The sequence below is a fragment of the Aricia agestis genome, chromosome 9 (assembly GCF_905147365.1).
Source record: "Aricia agestis chromosome 9, ilAriAges1.1, whole genome shotgun sequence".
Classification (NCBI taxonomy): Eukaryota; Metazoa; Arthropoda; class Insecta; order Lepidoptera; family Lycaenidae; genus Aricia; species Aricia agestis.
In genome coordinates this window covers 5360259-5377397 of record NC_056414.1, presented here as the reverse complement: position 1 = coordinate 5377397, position 17139 = coordinate 5360259, and the positions used below count along the sequence as shown (strand labels likewise).

At 35.8% G+C, this 17139-nt stretch overlaps 1 protein-coding gene across 1 annotated transcript in view; it reads right to left on the bottom strand.

Annotated features, from left to right (window-relative positions):
• Window positions 1–15696, bottom strand: part of LOC121730387 — an 83721-nt gene extending 68025 nt beyond the window's left edge. Inside the window, exon 1 of the mRNA XM_042119411.1 lies at window positions 15540–15696. Within this exon, the coding sequence (XP_041975345.1) occupies window positions 15540–15626 (87 nt within the window). The 5' untranslated portion in view covers window positions 15627–15696. The remainder of the gene's footprint in view (window positions 1–15539) is intronic.
• Window positions 15697–17139: the final 1443 nt, after the last annotated feature.

Genomic DNA, 17139 nt, shown 5'->3' with positions numbered 1-17139 from the left:
GCATGTCAGACGTCAGGCAGACGTCAAATCATGGTGCCCATCATGCATAACCATCATAGTCCGAACCAATGATGAGCTTTTATTTGCATATTGATCCAAAATGTCTTCAACATTAGTACAGGGCTGTCAAATCACATTTTTTTATTGAAAAATTTAAAGTTAGTACGTTAAAAGAAAAGGTTTTCATAATAAAACCATATTATCATTCTGAAAATTCTCCCCGAATACCTTAGTTAGCATTTTATGATCTCGCTCCTCTTACATACATTGCGGTAATGTTATGGTGATTCTTAAAAATTGTTTACTTACCATAATGTTCTTAATGTGGCGTTTTCATACGAGGGTTCGTACATATTTTTCATACATTTTATCATAGAAACCTTTTAGTCTTGGCTCTAAATGCATATAATTAAACTATCGTAACTACACTCAGAAGTTATTGAAGCAGATTATTCTTAATAGTTATTACATTATATTATCAAACAGAAGAAACATAGGTATCCAGACTCTTTGCATGCTGCTATCCTTTCTATCTTGTAATCTCATCATCATCATATCAGCCTATAGTCGTCCACTGCTGGACATAGGCCTCTCTCAATGAACGCCAAGATGACCGATCTCCTGCTACTCGCATCCAACATGGGCCTGCAACTAAGCGGAGATCGTCGTCCCACCTAGTTGGAGGTCGACCTACACCCCGATTTCCCAGCCTTGGTCTCCATTCCAGTGACCAGCCCAGTTCCACTTCAGCGTACTGATTCTCTGCACTATATCGGTGACTTTAGTTCTTTGACGAATTGTTTCATTTCGAAGCTTATCCGCCAAAGAAACTCCGAGCATAGCGCGTTCCATAGCACGCTGAGCGAATGTCTTGTAATCTAGTATCAGAAAAGTAGATTATAGTGGTCTAATAAAAGCTTCTAAGCTTATTTAGGTAGGTACTTTTAATATTTATAATATGGTCAACATAACTATTAGTGTGACAGCCCTGCCACGCTATGTGTGTGTGTTTCCGTCATTTCCCTGCGCAGGAGTCGTCGATCGCGGTGACTGCTCACGCGTTGCGCCCCTCACCCCTGCCTGCGCCGCGCCGGCGGATTTATGCACCTCGTCACTTTTTACCACGTCAACGCTAATCTATACTTTTTAGGGTTCCGTAGTTCGTAGGACATAGGGTAAAAACGGGACCCTATTACTAAGACTGCTGTCCGTCCATCCGTCTGTCAGACTCAAAGGGTGTATGATGTATCTCAAAAACCGCGATACGAAGACTTCTGAAATTTGCACAGATTGTGTATTTCTGTTGCCGCTATAGCAATAAATACTTAGAACAAAATAAAATTACTATTATAGGTCTACCAGAATCTGATGGCAATGACAGCAGATTTTCATAACATATGTAAGTTCCACACACAGAATGAGCCGCTATAAGTAAAAAAAGGATCCAAATGTTTTATTCCAATTAACCCGGTATTGCTAGTCAATTTATTTTCTCACTTTTTGCCATCAGATTCTGGTACACCTATATAATACTAAAGGAAATATTCATTACGAAAAACACATTTTGGCTATATAGCCAATATATATTTTTTGCACAGGGTTCCGTATCATTGTAGAGCAAAAAATATTTTTTGCTCTACAATGATACGGAACCCTGTGAGCGCGAGTCCAACTCGCACTTAGCCGATTTTTTAATCTAGGTTTAGAACTCTAGTTTTTTATTTATTTACAGGAAGCACTATATCAATAATTAGCATACGGCCGTTGTGAGTTCTAATGTTGATAAACGTTTATTAATATTGTTAGATAGGCCTGACAGTGGACAATGAACTACAGAGCGTTCGGAAATGTTTTACCCCTGACAGACCCTTATGTTAAAGACATAAGGATCAGTCTCATGCACGAGATAAAGGAACAGACTACGTACAATAAGCGGTTTTTTTTATATTAATCGTCTAATGCTGTTTTACTGTCAGGATAAGCGTGGCAAGTGACGCATCACCACTCTAATTTCCTGAATATTTATGCACCTATTCTGATAAACAATTCTGCTTATAGACATTAAATTATAGGCAGCTTTTTATGTTTTACTAGATAAATTTCTTTGGCGGATAAGCTTCGAAACGAAACAATTCGTCAAAGATCTAAGGTCATCGACATAGTGCAGAGAATCAGTACGCTGAAGTGGAACTGGGCTGGTCACGTAGCTCGAAGAACAGACGATCGCTGGAGTAAACTTACTCTGGAATGGAGACCAAGGCTAGGAAATCGGGGTGTAGTTCGACCTCTAACTAGGTGGGATGACGATCTCCGTTTAGTTGCGGGCCCATGTTGGATGCGAGTAGCAGGAGATCGGTCATCTTGGCGTTCATTGAGAGAGGCCGTCCAGCTGTGGACGACTATAGGCTATATCAGCCTGATATGAGATTGATGATGAAGAGATACAGCAACATATTGTGACTTTTTAGGGACTCAAACTTCAAAGTCTGTTCATACCATAATGTTAATATACCTAGCGGAATAGAGAAACAAAGCCCTGAGCAATAGAGATGTCACTATCAGTAACACTGCGTGGTAAAAAGAGACGCGTGATACATGACAGCAGCTCTCTTTTTTTGACGTCCAGTCGGCACGTGCCGCACGTTGACAATTTAATCTCATAGAATTCATGTTCAATCATGCTTGTGTCAGTGTATACGTACACATATTTTTCACACAGATGAAAACCAATTTCGGTTTCGTTTGACAGCTCGAGATTGTTGCTCTATTCCGCTAGGTATATTAACTTTATGGTTCATACCAAACTCGCAGCCTATGCGGTTAAGCTGCCTATTCTGATTTTGAATGGTGGACCATTAAAAATTCACCACATTGCCTTGCGACTTTGCAAGTTCGACCCTTAAAATTAAAAATTCATTGACATTTTACAGCTTACAGCTTAATGAATTAACAATCATCGAATCGAGCTGCCAAGCTAAAACACCCATATTTTATTGTTCGGTAATGAATATAGAAATGTATTGAGAAATTACATAGGCGTGTCTACACGCACCGGTGGTTAACCATTGTTTAACAGTTGTTTAACTATTGTTTATCCGTCGATTAAAACCAATTCAGAGCTAACTCACACTCAAAAATTAAGCTCGAGTGGTGCTCGGTAAGCATTGTTTTACACAATACGCACTTACGGTGCGACCACTGAAACTATGGTATTGTTCAAACGTGCGAATTTTTAATAACCCCTAATATTGCAATGTGCTGTCACGAGATGTCTGAACACTATTTCTGCTTCCATTAATAGTTTAACGACATATTTTTCACTATTTCTACTTCTATAGCCTATACAACATATAACATAATATCTATTGAGCTATATCCTATACAACATAATTATAATATAATATAGGTAAGTATTTCACTAATGCCCACGCATTTTATGTTACGCATAAATTATGCTGTACATGAACATATTTCGCGAGTTCACCACAGCTTCCGATTTCGTGGGAATTTAGAGATAAAGCGTTGTATTTCCAGATTATCACTGTGTCAAACGTTAACTACTCGTATTTCCGTTCAGTTATTTTAATGTTAACTGTAATGATTCGAGGCAAACATTATAACTAATACAAGGGTTATAATTATAAGGCACAAAAACTAGGTATTTTAATTGTAATACACATTACACACTACAGTGCATACAAACGAATGTTAAAGGCTAAAGGCACAAATTTTACAATATTTTACGTTTTGTCACCTTATAAAATCGATAGAAAGCCTGCGTTCGCGCTTAAACTTTTGAAGCGATTAACACAAAATTTGTTATGGAGAACGGAAATACTTCGAGTAAAGTAATAATATTGGATTTTTTTTTAATTTTCAAATCCGTGACGTAAATTCCGCGCGATATACGACTACAACGCAATGGAGCGCGTATAAAAATGTAGCACAAGTTCAAAGCTTATGTGGTTGTACCCAGACTGAGTGCGGATTATGGTGGGGTGTGGGGCCATGGGGCTCTCCAGGCGACAGCTGACTGTGACCCCATCACCACTACCTTCTGACTAATTACTATTTAGTACTTAATATTGCAACTGTTAGTTTGTAAGGCTGTTGCAGACAATAAAAAAGTTCGTTGAATTTAAATCATATTATGTACGAGCTTTTGCCCGCGGCTTCACTCGCGTTAAGAAGTATTATTATATGTAAACTTACATCCCCTATTTTAACCCCTTGGGGGTAGAGTTGATCAAAATCCTTTCTTAGCGGATGCTACGTCATAACATCTACCTGCATGCCAAATTTCAGCCCGATCGGTCCACTGTCCAGTGGTTTGGGCTGTGCGTTGATAGATCACCATGTCAGTTTAATATATATATAGATTTAAATATAAGTTCAAGCAAATAAATAGAATTGCTCATGTAGAACAAAAGAAAATCTATCAGAAAAAATTAAAATTCCGGCCATTAAACTGTCAATTTAAATGAAACTCCTAAATATTTATATTTATCTATAATTTATGAAAACAAATAGAAGCTTAACTTGTGTTCATTTATTTTATGATCCACTGAAGTTACCTGCTTTTGGATTTTTTTCTCGTAACTATACAGGGTGATGGTGTAATTAACCTCAAATTGCTCGACAAAACGACGGAAAAAGCGGTCAGTACTGATACGCCGGTACCCACCGATCGCAATTATATTACCTCTCCTCCTCCGAGATTGATCCTTATGTGTTGGCAATAAAGATCCTGTGACAGGACCTGTATCTGTAATACCGGCCGAGACGCTCCCGAATTCGCCCGCGGATCGCCTCCGAGTAATCGAACCCGCAAAAAACGAAAAATGAAACAAATACGAAATACTCCATTATCCGAACAGGGACGACTATGGAGTTGTGACACTTTTTACTTGTTTAATTTATTTAAAACTAGATGAATGAATGAAACCCGGTGAATTTCGTATCACTTCCTCCTAATACGAGTACAAACCTTCTAGACTAACAAAATTTAAAATTCGTTTCCATTTTCATAGATTATCCTAAGGGATATCCCGTTAGGATGAGCAAAATTTTAAAACTAATCGTTTTTCGAAAAATCTTCGCCATTTGCACACTAAGCTTTTTATCCAATATTATAAAAGCTCGCGTGTCTTCAACAAGTTTTCCTTTACCATCTTACATGAGAAATTTATATAATTACGTTATTAAAATATATATGCTGTATTCGTATTCGAAAAAGTATACATAATATTATGTAATACAAACACATTTAAAAACACCCTCCACCTTAAGTTGTTAATAAAACTAGGCTTACTCATTACTCATAATACCCTATACGAACTAGTGTTACTGTAATCTTTAAGTAAACTTTGCAGTTTCACACATTTTTTTTTAAATATATTTATTCATTTCAAAAACTTAAAAACTAATAAGTACATTTTAAACCTCGCCAAACCAAAGTTTATCGGCGAGTAAATATTTTCTCTATAAGTAATTCGGACGTAGCCAAGGAAAAGATGGCGCGACGAGCTGGAGGTATACCAGCCAACGGTGCCGTAGGATTGATATGAATACCCTGGAGAGGCCTTTACTTACCAAGGGGACAGAACCACTTGTAAAAAAAATACGTGAGGCACTCGGGGTCTGCCGAGGTAAGCAAACACCGTACCGAAGGCAACGCCGCATCCACCGTCGGAGTGGGGTGTCGTAGGTGTTTTTCGTTACGGAATTTCTTAATTTGGTCGATGCGCTCAAAGCCGCGATAAAATATGCTTGCAATAGGTTGAAAGCTATGCAATAGGTTAAAAAATTTCAGTACCTACTCCACACCACCCCTGTCCACACTTGCGCATTACGTATGCAGGGCGCGCTTGCCGGCCACGTCAGCTATTCGCTCGTGGCCAGAGGGCTAAGCCATTCAAGGCTAAGGCCAGTTTTTGGCCAACCTGATCCGATGCACGGATCAACTGGCATAGCTTTCCATTCAATTAAAATGACAGGCCCAAGGGAAAAACTGGCACCGGTATACCACAGACTGGGTGAGTGGTGTGACGTCATTCTTGCAAGATTATTCTAGAACTCGCACTTTTTTGGCAAATAAATTCTTGCAATGTTTTAACAGACTGTATAATGCACTAAAATGTATGAATAACTTTTATATTGCCCGAGTGTGTGCGCACCATAAAGAAACTCTTCGTTCCCTTACTTTTATGACTGAGTGGGACTTTTTACTAAGGAATAGGGATCAACTTTACACGCCTATAGTACGCATAGATCCCTGTCAGACAACCGGGTGATCCTTCAGCCTTACCAAAAACATTTGAATTGCTTAAACGAGGGAACCTACGACCGCGTCTAGAGTCTTAATCTCTAGACCACAGAGGCATACTTAGCGTAATGCTCAAATCTTAAGCATACATCATGCGTAAGTGCCCAAGTTCCCCCTGATAATCTGGTGTTTGTACATCTTTAGTTGTTCTATTATTAATTGCACTCCGCAGGTGTGAGATTATCCTATTAGGATGCCGCAACTGTCGTGGATTACATTACTATGTACACAATATATTGTGTACTTATAACATATTATAACGTAAGTAAGCAAGATTCTTCCCTCGATATAGGAAAATTTAAGGCCCAATAAGAATAAATATGTTAAAAGTTTATGACGTTTTAAAGTTCAAATCAACATATAAAATTAAAATAAATGCTTAGTTAAATAGTTATGAACAAACGTATTACCAATAACGCCTCTACTTTTTGTAAACAGTACTATTTTTAAACCACTTTCTTTCAGTTATATCGGAAAAAGGCGGTAAAAATTGCCAAAGACTTACACGTTGTAAGATATTAAGTTAAGGGTGGGTTGCACCAACTTACTTTAACTATAACATTAACTTTAACTAAAACAAAATGTCAAATGAACTGTCAAATCCCTAGTAAAAGTCCATAATGGACGCCATATTTGACGATAACCTTAACTAAGCCTCTGGTGCAACCCACCCTAAGATTTCACTTATAATTGTATGGCAAAAAACATCTAAAACTCGATCATCAACGTCACTTAAAATAAAACCTTTACGATACATGCTTAGCGCATTTTAACCACTCTAAAAATAAAAGTACAAATAAAAAGCCATATCTATTAACAACTAACAATGACTATTTGCAATACTTAAGAAACTTAATCAAACCTTATTGTGAACTATCAAATTACTAGTCATTTAAATTTCCAATACAACAACTAGACTATAACAGAGTAACTTAATAGTTAAGTTCGGATTAAGTAATAAGTGGTACGGTTTCCAAACTGAAGTTGCAAAAGCTAATTTAAAAATCCAATTGACAATTGTACAGTCGGCAAAAGTTCCGGTTGGTTATTCTTACAAAGCTAAAATAGCTATATACTGCCTTGATAAGACACCGATACAAAAAATCCTGCTTGTTTACGTATCATATAAATATTAAATACGTCATGTTTAAAACATTAAGGGGTTGTTTCACAACTTCCTGATTTTGACAACTTATTTGACAGATTCTCCATACTCTATCTGTCAATTTAAGTAGTGGATAGCCTATCAGGAAGTGGTGAAATAGACCCTAAGATTTTCGATGTAATAATTACAATCTATATAATTATATAAAAATTGATTTTCAATTGTGTTAATAACGCTAAAACTCCTTCTCCTGAACGGATTGGGCTAATTTTAGTCTTAAAATATTCGTAGAAGTCCAGGGAAGGTTTTAAAGTGACCTGTGACACGAAGTTCACCAAGACAGCTAGTAATTCTAAAAAAATCTATTCATGAATCACCATGCACTTTTGCCTTGTTGGATTTTTTTTTAATTTGATTTTTTGTGGACCGTACAAGTTTTTTTTTTCTGTAAGTAATTGCGCGCAGATCATCGCAAGTGCGTCCGATAACGCGTATGTGTTATTAAACCTTTTTCGCCCAAATCTGCATAATGAGGGGGGTGAAATAATAGATTGTTCCACGAACAACTTTCACACAAATTAAAGAACTTTCCAGCGGAATTCCAGTTTATTTACAACATGACAGATTCATTATAGGATGATTAAATTTTAAGTATGCTTAGTAAGTAATAATATTACAATTTAAAGGGCTTTTTTGGAGCACACTTTTAAAATTATTATAAGAACATCAATTATAATACACCCAGTAAGAATAAACTTTTTTACGCCAAAATATGCAAAGGTTTTCTTTGCCGCCACACATTCGAGGCAATTTATGTTAAAAGCTATTTTTCTTAAAAAAATTAAAAATACTTACTTTGTTAACTAAATTAAAATCCTTTCAATTACAAAAATATTCGAATAATGACTCGATTAATAAATAGGTGCTTACTTAATAGCGCAATAATTACTTTATTGGGTAATTCGTGTTTTTAACACGGGTTTTTATCGTGCAGTAAAATCATTAGCAGCAAGGTAAGGGTAATTACAGAATCATGACCGCCTACAGCGGAGATCCTCGCACGTCAACGAAAATTAACAATCGCATACCGTGTGCACGCACCCTAACTTTCGTTCCTACAGGCACGGATTTCAAGCGCATTTTTCCCAAAACATTAATTTTGTCCAAAATATATTGCTGTTTGTTCCAAACCCGTTTTAATATTATTAAAGTAAATATTGATTTTGTTGAAACTGATTTGCTATTGAGTTTGATTTATAAAACTTTTTTTGTGAAAATGTGAATTGTGTGTTTTTAACTCAATTGTAACGATAATATTATGCTTAGCTAATTATTATTTGCTGATATCAAACAGTAAGTAGTTGTCAAGTAGCCAAGTCATTGCAATAAAACAGTCAAAGTCGTGTGCAAAACCCAATATTATCTAATTAAATGAATATTTCGTATGGTAACACTTCTCGGAAGCCGCGACATGCATTGTTGTGGGTACGGGGAAGAGGCTACGAGTTTGCTAACCATAAACCAGGTTTTACAGGTCGCTTGTTTTACATTTCCGTAGGTATTTGTGTAAGAAAAGTTTGTTTTGGTGTACTTATTTTGAAATCACACAAGAATATTAGGCATTTTTCAACCATGATGCAAACACGAGGGTTTTTAGGATGACGTCGTCAAAGAAGAGTTAATTAGTGTGGATGTAGTTTTATCTACATGCAGTTGTTTCACTTTTTAACAATTTTTGGACGTTTTAGATTTACATAAATATTATGTACTTACTTGTCGCTGTCGCGCTTAGGCCATTCTGTTCTTGACATCCAATTAATTATATGCAGATTGCAGAGGCTTAACTCTTAACATTAGAAACCTTAAGAATGGGTTTCTTTATTTTCTCAAAAATCTGCAAGTATTCTATACTAGCTGTCCCGGTGAACTTCGCGTCACTTTAAAACCTTCCCTGGACTTCTACGAATATTTTAAGATTAGCTAATTTTAGAATTAGCCCAATCCGTTCAGCCATTTTCGAGTTTTAGCGTTACTAACACATTTGAAAATCCATTTTTATATATTTTATATTTCTACTATGGTCATGCTATGCTTGCAAAGTATAAAAGAAATATTGCCGAGCGACAACATCGGGATGGTCAAAATGTAATTTGGAGTCCGGGCCTCGCTGCCGTGGGCTACCGAAATTCCGTATCCGAACTGGCCGCAGCTCCTTATCTTCCGTCATTATGTGCGATAAAATTGCACATATCCAATTTTATGCAATACTCATAACCGGACAAAAACTTTGCTGCCGGCGCTACGTACGAAAGTGTATCGCACTTAACTTTTTACCCCATTTTCCTCGAGGCTGTTTTTTAACTCATTATCTCGTATAATCCACGAAAAGTATGGTAAGTGGGTCGTTTTTATTACGCAAAAATGTAACAGTAAAGCGGACATATTTTTAAGGACATATTTTATCTTTGGTGGTACGAATATACGTTAAAGCAAAAACTTTGCTTTTAATATAACATCTATAGAACTAGACTAATATGAAGGTACAGATTTAAATTGTACTATTAATAATAATAATTGTATTAAGAGGATACCACAGCGGCTAGAGAAATGAAAAAAAAGTACGTGTAATTTCTATAGCTGTCTCCCTTACCTCAAGCCTATACCGCAGAACGCGATAGAGACAACTGCAGAAAATCCAGAAAATCAACGATTCGTTGTCCCCTGATTCCTTCTCCAAAACTTAACCGATTTAAGTACTTTTTTCATTAAAGATTAAAAAAAGGCTTGAGCTGTGTTCCTATGTTTTGCTTTTTTTGTATAATCTATCCAAATCTGTTTTCTGGACGTTTGAACACAGTGGAAAATCTGGCCATTTTTTTGGGTTTTTGAACGTTCATATCTTATTTAATAATTAAATTATGAAAAAAAGGAAAACATACGGACATTGTATTAGTGGCCGTAGATATTCAGGAAAAAAATTATAACTCTACTAGCATTATCCAGGGAGGAAACAGGGGACAACGTTTGTATGGAAAAAATGGCGGTGTGGAATCCTCTTAAGTACATCGACACATACGTCCAATGAACTCCCAAGCGGTCGAATTCGACCGCGATAACAATAGAATAAATATAAATAGATTTCCAAGAATCCACGATCGAGGGATTAAGTTAAAAAGTTGTCTATTGGATTTTCCCTCTCTATGTAGGAAGGACCTATCAATTCTATTTATGTCGCACAAGAGTTAAAAAATCAGCAAAGAGGCTGCCGTCCACAATATTTACCATTCGTATCTTTAGTTCCCACACTAATGGCATGCATATTGATAAATAATATGGCATTGAAAATTTCTTAAAATAATTTTGTCAGTTCATACTTGTGCAAAAAGCTTCGCGCGTGTCAACAGTGGCCGGGCAAGTATTCTGTAAATTATGGTTAGTTTTTGGGCAAGGCAATGCCGCCCGCCTGGTTTGTCGCCCCCCTTTCCCTCCTGTCCCCCCTTCTCTCTTCACCAAAACCCGTCAATCTCGACTTATCCGAGAATATTTCCAAAAAAGGCCAACACAAAATCAGATAGCGACACGAGTCGATTTATATGTGATTTATGCGAAGCTGCAAAGGTGTGAACGCCGCGGGTTGAATAGATAATTTACTTTGTGATAATGCACAATAATAATAAAGTGGAATTCAAATTAAACGCCAAAATAAATGATTATTTATTATTAATTTTGTACAAGAATTTTAGGTAGGTACCTAATGCCGCGGCCGCATATGCGTAGTGCTTCGCGCTAAAAACGATACTGTTGGACGATCTGCGTGTATCGTCCAATAGTATCGTCTCATAGCACGAAGCTTCGGACGATATACGCAAGTGCGGCCGGGCCATAAGAAAAATAAGGTAACCCTGCAAAACCATTGCATTGCCGGAAATACCCCATATCCATTTTTTGTGCAAGTATCTATCCTAATAATGTAATACCTACTCCAGCCTAGGGTACTTGGTCAAATTGGAGACGATAGTTGTGACAACGAAAATAACGTAAATGCATAGGATATGACCTATCGCATCGCAAGCGCCTTGTCACTTTAGCGCTACGTTATGTCAAACCCCATACAAGATATCTAATTCCGCTGTCGAAATGGAATGCAACATACCAACATAGATCTAAATAGATAGATACGTTGCAACTTTAATTAATCTCGGGCGTGCCAGCGCGTACAGTAGTAATAATTACCTTTTTAATAGTTTTTTATATTAAAACGTCAATGTAAATAACTTGTTAGCCGCAATCTCATTTCGGCGTACAATAGTGTACGTGCGCCGAGGTGTAACGGTCTTATCCACGCCATTACCGGCATCTGATGTGGCCGCAACTTATCTAGTTTGGACATAATTCAATATTAACACGTTCTTTGAGATTGCAGATACGCGATATTGGAAATGTAGACATCTACTTTGATAATATTTTCAATAATCCATACTTAATATTACAAAATATGCTATATCTAGTGTGTCTGTCTGTCTGTTACCTTTTCCCGCCTGCAATGCTGAACAGAATTAGCTAAAATTTGTTATGTAAATTGGAGATACTTTGAATCCCGGGAAAGGACATAGGATATTTTCTATCCCGGAAAAATGTACGGTTGGAGCGCGATAAACGATATTTAGGCGCAACGGAGTTCGGATTCGGATTTATAAACCCGCGCGGACTATAAATTTTTTGAGATGAAAATCATCGTATGTCCTTTCTGCACATAAATATCTCCATAGCAAATTTCATACACACATACCTTTCAGTCATAAATAAAATGGATGTATGTATGGTTAAACATATTTTATCCAATTTATAATGTGAAAATTGTGAATAAACTTAATATAAACTGATTTCATACATCGAAATCAACCTGAGATTTGCGTGAAATATAATAATACTAGTTTTCAGTGCCAGCTAATACAAAACAAATGTTCAATACAACCAAAATATTATCATCCCCCCGATTTTAATCAAAGGATAGATTCTGCTCAAATATTTTAAAATGCCAAAGCACTTATAGTCATTGATGGAATTTATTAATTGTGGAAGAAAATCGGAGTAAAATTTCAGTTTGCGCTACACGTGCTGTTTTAGAGAAAAAATAAAAATGTTTTGTAAACTTTTTAAACATTTTGTTGTAAATATAAGTATTGACAAAAAGTTTTTTTAACTACTAAATAGAACCAAAAAAATATTATAATATCAGATAGTGTCCTGACAGAATGTCCCGATATCAATGTTCACTTTTTTTAACTTTTAAATGGTTGAAACATTTAGAAATTTAAAATCGTCATGTACATTTACCATTAAAAAAATCAATTAAGGTCTTTTGTAACGATATCGCGACTTCCATTACCTTGTAAATGAAATTACGTGCGTGGTGCCAATATGTGCATCTAGAGACGCACATCGATGTGAGTTTTTGTGTTCGGCACGCGCCCGTGGCTTAGATGTGATTTCGTTTTTTACACCGAGAATGCCTCGGTCATCATCGAGTATTTTGTTGTAACGGTAATAGATAAATTCCATTTTTTGCGTCATGTGCATAACAATAAGGCTGATCTATTTATTACATTCTTTGGTACATTTTCCTCATAATCGGTTTCGGCGTTTTAGTCCAAGCCTTTTGAATAAGTTTATACAAACCTGAGAGATAAGGCAATGCCGCTGGATCTTATCTTCCTGAAATCCCATATTATCTTTTTAAAATGACAATTTCAACCCTCTATAGCCAACCTACATCCCGCTGTCTACACTACTTGTTCTCTGTTAGTTCAAATATCAAGAACAATATAAAACCTTTCCACAAACTGGAATAAAATAGAAATAATTCCGTAACGTTGCGACCGGCGATAACGCTGCAATGTATTTAATATTTATCGGCGTACAATAATCCGCGATAATGGATTAGCAAGGACTTATTATAAACACCGCTATCGGCGAAAATCAAATCAAATCGCCATACTGATAACCACTTCCAATATGCAATCATTTCTATGAATTATATATTATTCTGCTTAGAAACAGGAATTTTTATTATTACCTATAATATAAACCGGAAGTATAGATATATAATACAAGTGTTATTGTAAATTTAATGAATCCAAGCCTCGGATTCATTAAATTTATTTCCAACGTTCATGATTGCCGAAATTATATTGAGTAGCAAATAAATAAGCTTAATTAGATTAATTTATTCAATAGCTAATAAAAAAGCTAGTTATAGTAATTACACTTATTATCTAGCTTATAATAATAAATATCCTTAACCCTCTCCCGCATATCGCGTAATGGACGTCTCATTAAGTGACAGGTGAAATGACATAAATGTAGTCAGTAGTCTAGTGAGTAGTTGTAAAAACTTTAAAGAAGTCGTCTACAGTTTGAATAAATAAATAAAAGTTGTATAATCTTCTTAACGTTATTGCAACGTGTTACCATTAAAGAGATTATTTAAAAAAAATAGCACTAGGGTTTCCAATGCAAAATAGATTTTTTAATAGGAACTTTAAAATTAAGGGACTGCTTTTTATAGCATAAGATTCTCCTGTGATAGTAAATGCCCCGTCATGGTATATGAACTTAACAATGAAGTGCACGAAATAGGTTTAATATTAACCAAAGAATTTAAATTTCGATTAACTAATTATCTTTAAATTGAGCAACCTTTAGTTATTAACAAAACTTTCCTAGAACACAATTACACCGAGGAATGTGTCCATACAAGTTAAACTAGCTTTTATCCACATTTAAACTCATATTTAAATACCTAATTAACATTCAATTAAATGACTTTTCAAAATTGACAAAGACCTAAATAGAATCCACTTATATTTTATGGTTCATAAGAATACCTAACAAAAATACAATATTTTTTAAAATTGTTGTATTTATGTTCTTAAAAGATTGATCTTAAATTAAAATTGTTGATCTCAGATCAAGATCCTAAATCTTAAGTAGCTAGAATAATAGCCAAGGGTAACTGAAAAAAATTGTATTTGACCATTATCTAGCTCCTATTAGCTATAATGTCAAATGCTAAATATAGGCAAATCACTAGATGTTCGAGTAATTATGTGGTTTAAAAAAATCTTGAAATGTAGAAGTATATTCATCAAAATTCTAATATTTCCTAGACTTAATTCGCTTAAATCTAACCCGTTAATGATACACGTCAAAAGATGTCAACTTATGACAATTTATGATAATTAAACAGTCATAATTTGCTAAGAAAATTGTTAACATTGTATTTAAGTCTACTATTAAATTATAATTTTAGGATTACTGGGCATCATTTTATTAAAATTATCGATAAAATCTTGTCACCATATCTGGTTATCTACTGGCAATTTACGATTATTTTAATCAATAGGATTAGGTTTATTGCGCCTTCGCCGTCATAAATAATGACTAATCTGAAGAAATCAATGGCTATATAATGGATTTATATTTGTGTTATGCTCAGAAATCTTGTTTTTATATAACCAACGCGCAGCAAAATTACTTATAACTGTATTCTGTACTAAAATGTGGACATTAATTATACCAGCAACGTGCTTCACGCCTCAAAAACACCTATTAGTTTTTAAGGGTTAACGAATAAAGCTGCGTTTTTTGAGACTAATTTCTATGAATGTTGCTACTATTTAGATAAGTTATTTATTTACGTCATATTTGTCAATTGTTTGGATGTTATCATAGGTATTAAAGCTGTCAAACTTTGCTCCATAATATTTTCCTAATCTACGCAACCAGCCCTAGCCTATCCTTTGGTTGACCTTGCCCAAAATCAACGACAATTGTTTCAATTAATATTTAAATGGGGTGTGCATTTGTAACATTATTCCGATGCAAATATTCCTTATCAAGATGAACTTGAAGACATCATTGTCTGATAATTAAATTCAGCAATTAAAAACGCGAATCGAAGTTTCATTTATAACTAGGTTAGCATTAGGTTTGAGTAATAATTGTTAATAATAAACAAGTTATTAATTTGATAAAAATATCTATAAAATCAAAATAAATAAAGTTAAAATGTTTACAATCACAAATGCGGGTAGTCACGAAACTCACCTGCGACATGTCAGCGGACTCGGACTTGACCGTGTTGGCGGCGGCCCAGGCTTCAGCGAACGTCTCCATAGCACTCTGAAAGTCCATTTTGTTCCGATTCACGACATCAACATAGCACACGGGGCGGCGAGCACTACACGTCTGCCCCGCTCGGCCGGCAGCGCGCGACTGAGCGGCCCCGCCCAGCGGCCCGCCCGCGCCGAGAAAAACCGACGCCACCCGACCTCCCGTTTCAGCGCTTTTCTTTTTAAGCCGATATTTTAACGAGTTTTTTTTTTCAAAGCCCGGCCCAGCGGTTGGGCGGCCTCCAGATTATTTACACTTGTAATGCAGAGATCGAGATATTTAAGTCGGGGGTACACGAGGTAACTCGCTGAGCGCGCGCGAAACAACGCGTAATCAATTTAATCAGCGCGAGAGGCGTTGATTGGATGCAGAGCTTAAAAATCTCATTAGGCGTAAGATGCCATTGAAGTAGGTGTTAAGATCTCATCGTTTACCTCATACGGTGATATTGTCTTCTGAGAAAAACCTAGTTATAAAGTCCACCTTCTGCTATAACTATGATTTTATCAATGAGTAAGTACATAATAGATATATAATGGACCTTAGTAGATACTTAGGTCTTAAGTAGGTAGGTACTATCGAGGAAGTTGATTCCTAGGTAGATGGGAGACCTATTTGTTTATAGTTTGGTCGCGTTACGTCAAACCCAGCCGACAGATCACAAAATAACATAAATTGACATGATCCGACCAAATGACGTTGGTCTGTCAACTGCCTAGGAATCAATTTCCTCGATGGAACATCGGTTTTTTAGCCATTGAATCTTTTCAACCTACCTGGAGGCTGGACAATACTAACACAAAAGGTGTAACAAACGAAGGTTTGAGAAGATAAAAAACGCATGAAAAGTGAGATGTTTTTTTTACCAATTGCTTTATTAATATTTTTATACGGCAACAACCTGAACCCTATTGTAAAATGATTATATTTTATGGCCAAAACAAATGACCGATAAACCTTTAGGAAATAAAAGTAAAAATTGTAAAAAAATGTTTTTTAACAATCCCCAAAAATTTTAAGCAGGTTCAGATTTAATTATATACGTTTTCCATTGCGTAGCAAATGATCGTAAGAAATTTTGTAAACTTTTGCAATACTCTAATAAGAGTATGCATACGGGAGTGTTTAAATAATACATAATATTATGTATTTTGTTTGTCCATACTAATAATATAGATGCGAAAGTATGTCTGTCAGTCTCTCTATCTGTTACTTATTAACGTCCAAACCGCTGAACCGATTTTGGTGAAATTTTGTATGGACATACTTTGAGCCCGAGGAAGGACATAGGATACTTTTTATCCCGGAAAATGTACGGTTCCCGCGCAATAAACTAATTTTCAGTATCTATCAGGCATCATCTAGTAAATAATATCGGTCAAGGAAGTTAAATTAGATTTAATAAAGTTAGAATTGCACATCTTTCTCGTTTAGACAATCTATGGTAACGGAACCATAATTAACAGTCGTACTACCATAATTAGAAGTGATGTTATTACATGACAAAAAAACACCTTAAACGACTCAAATTAGC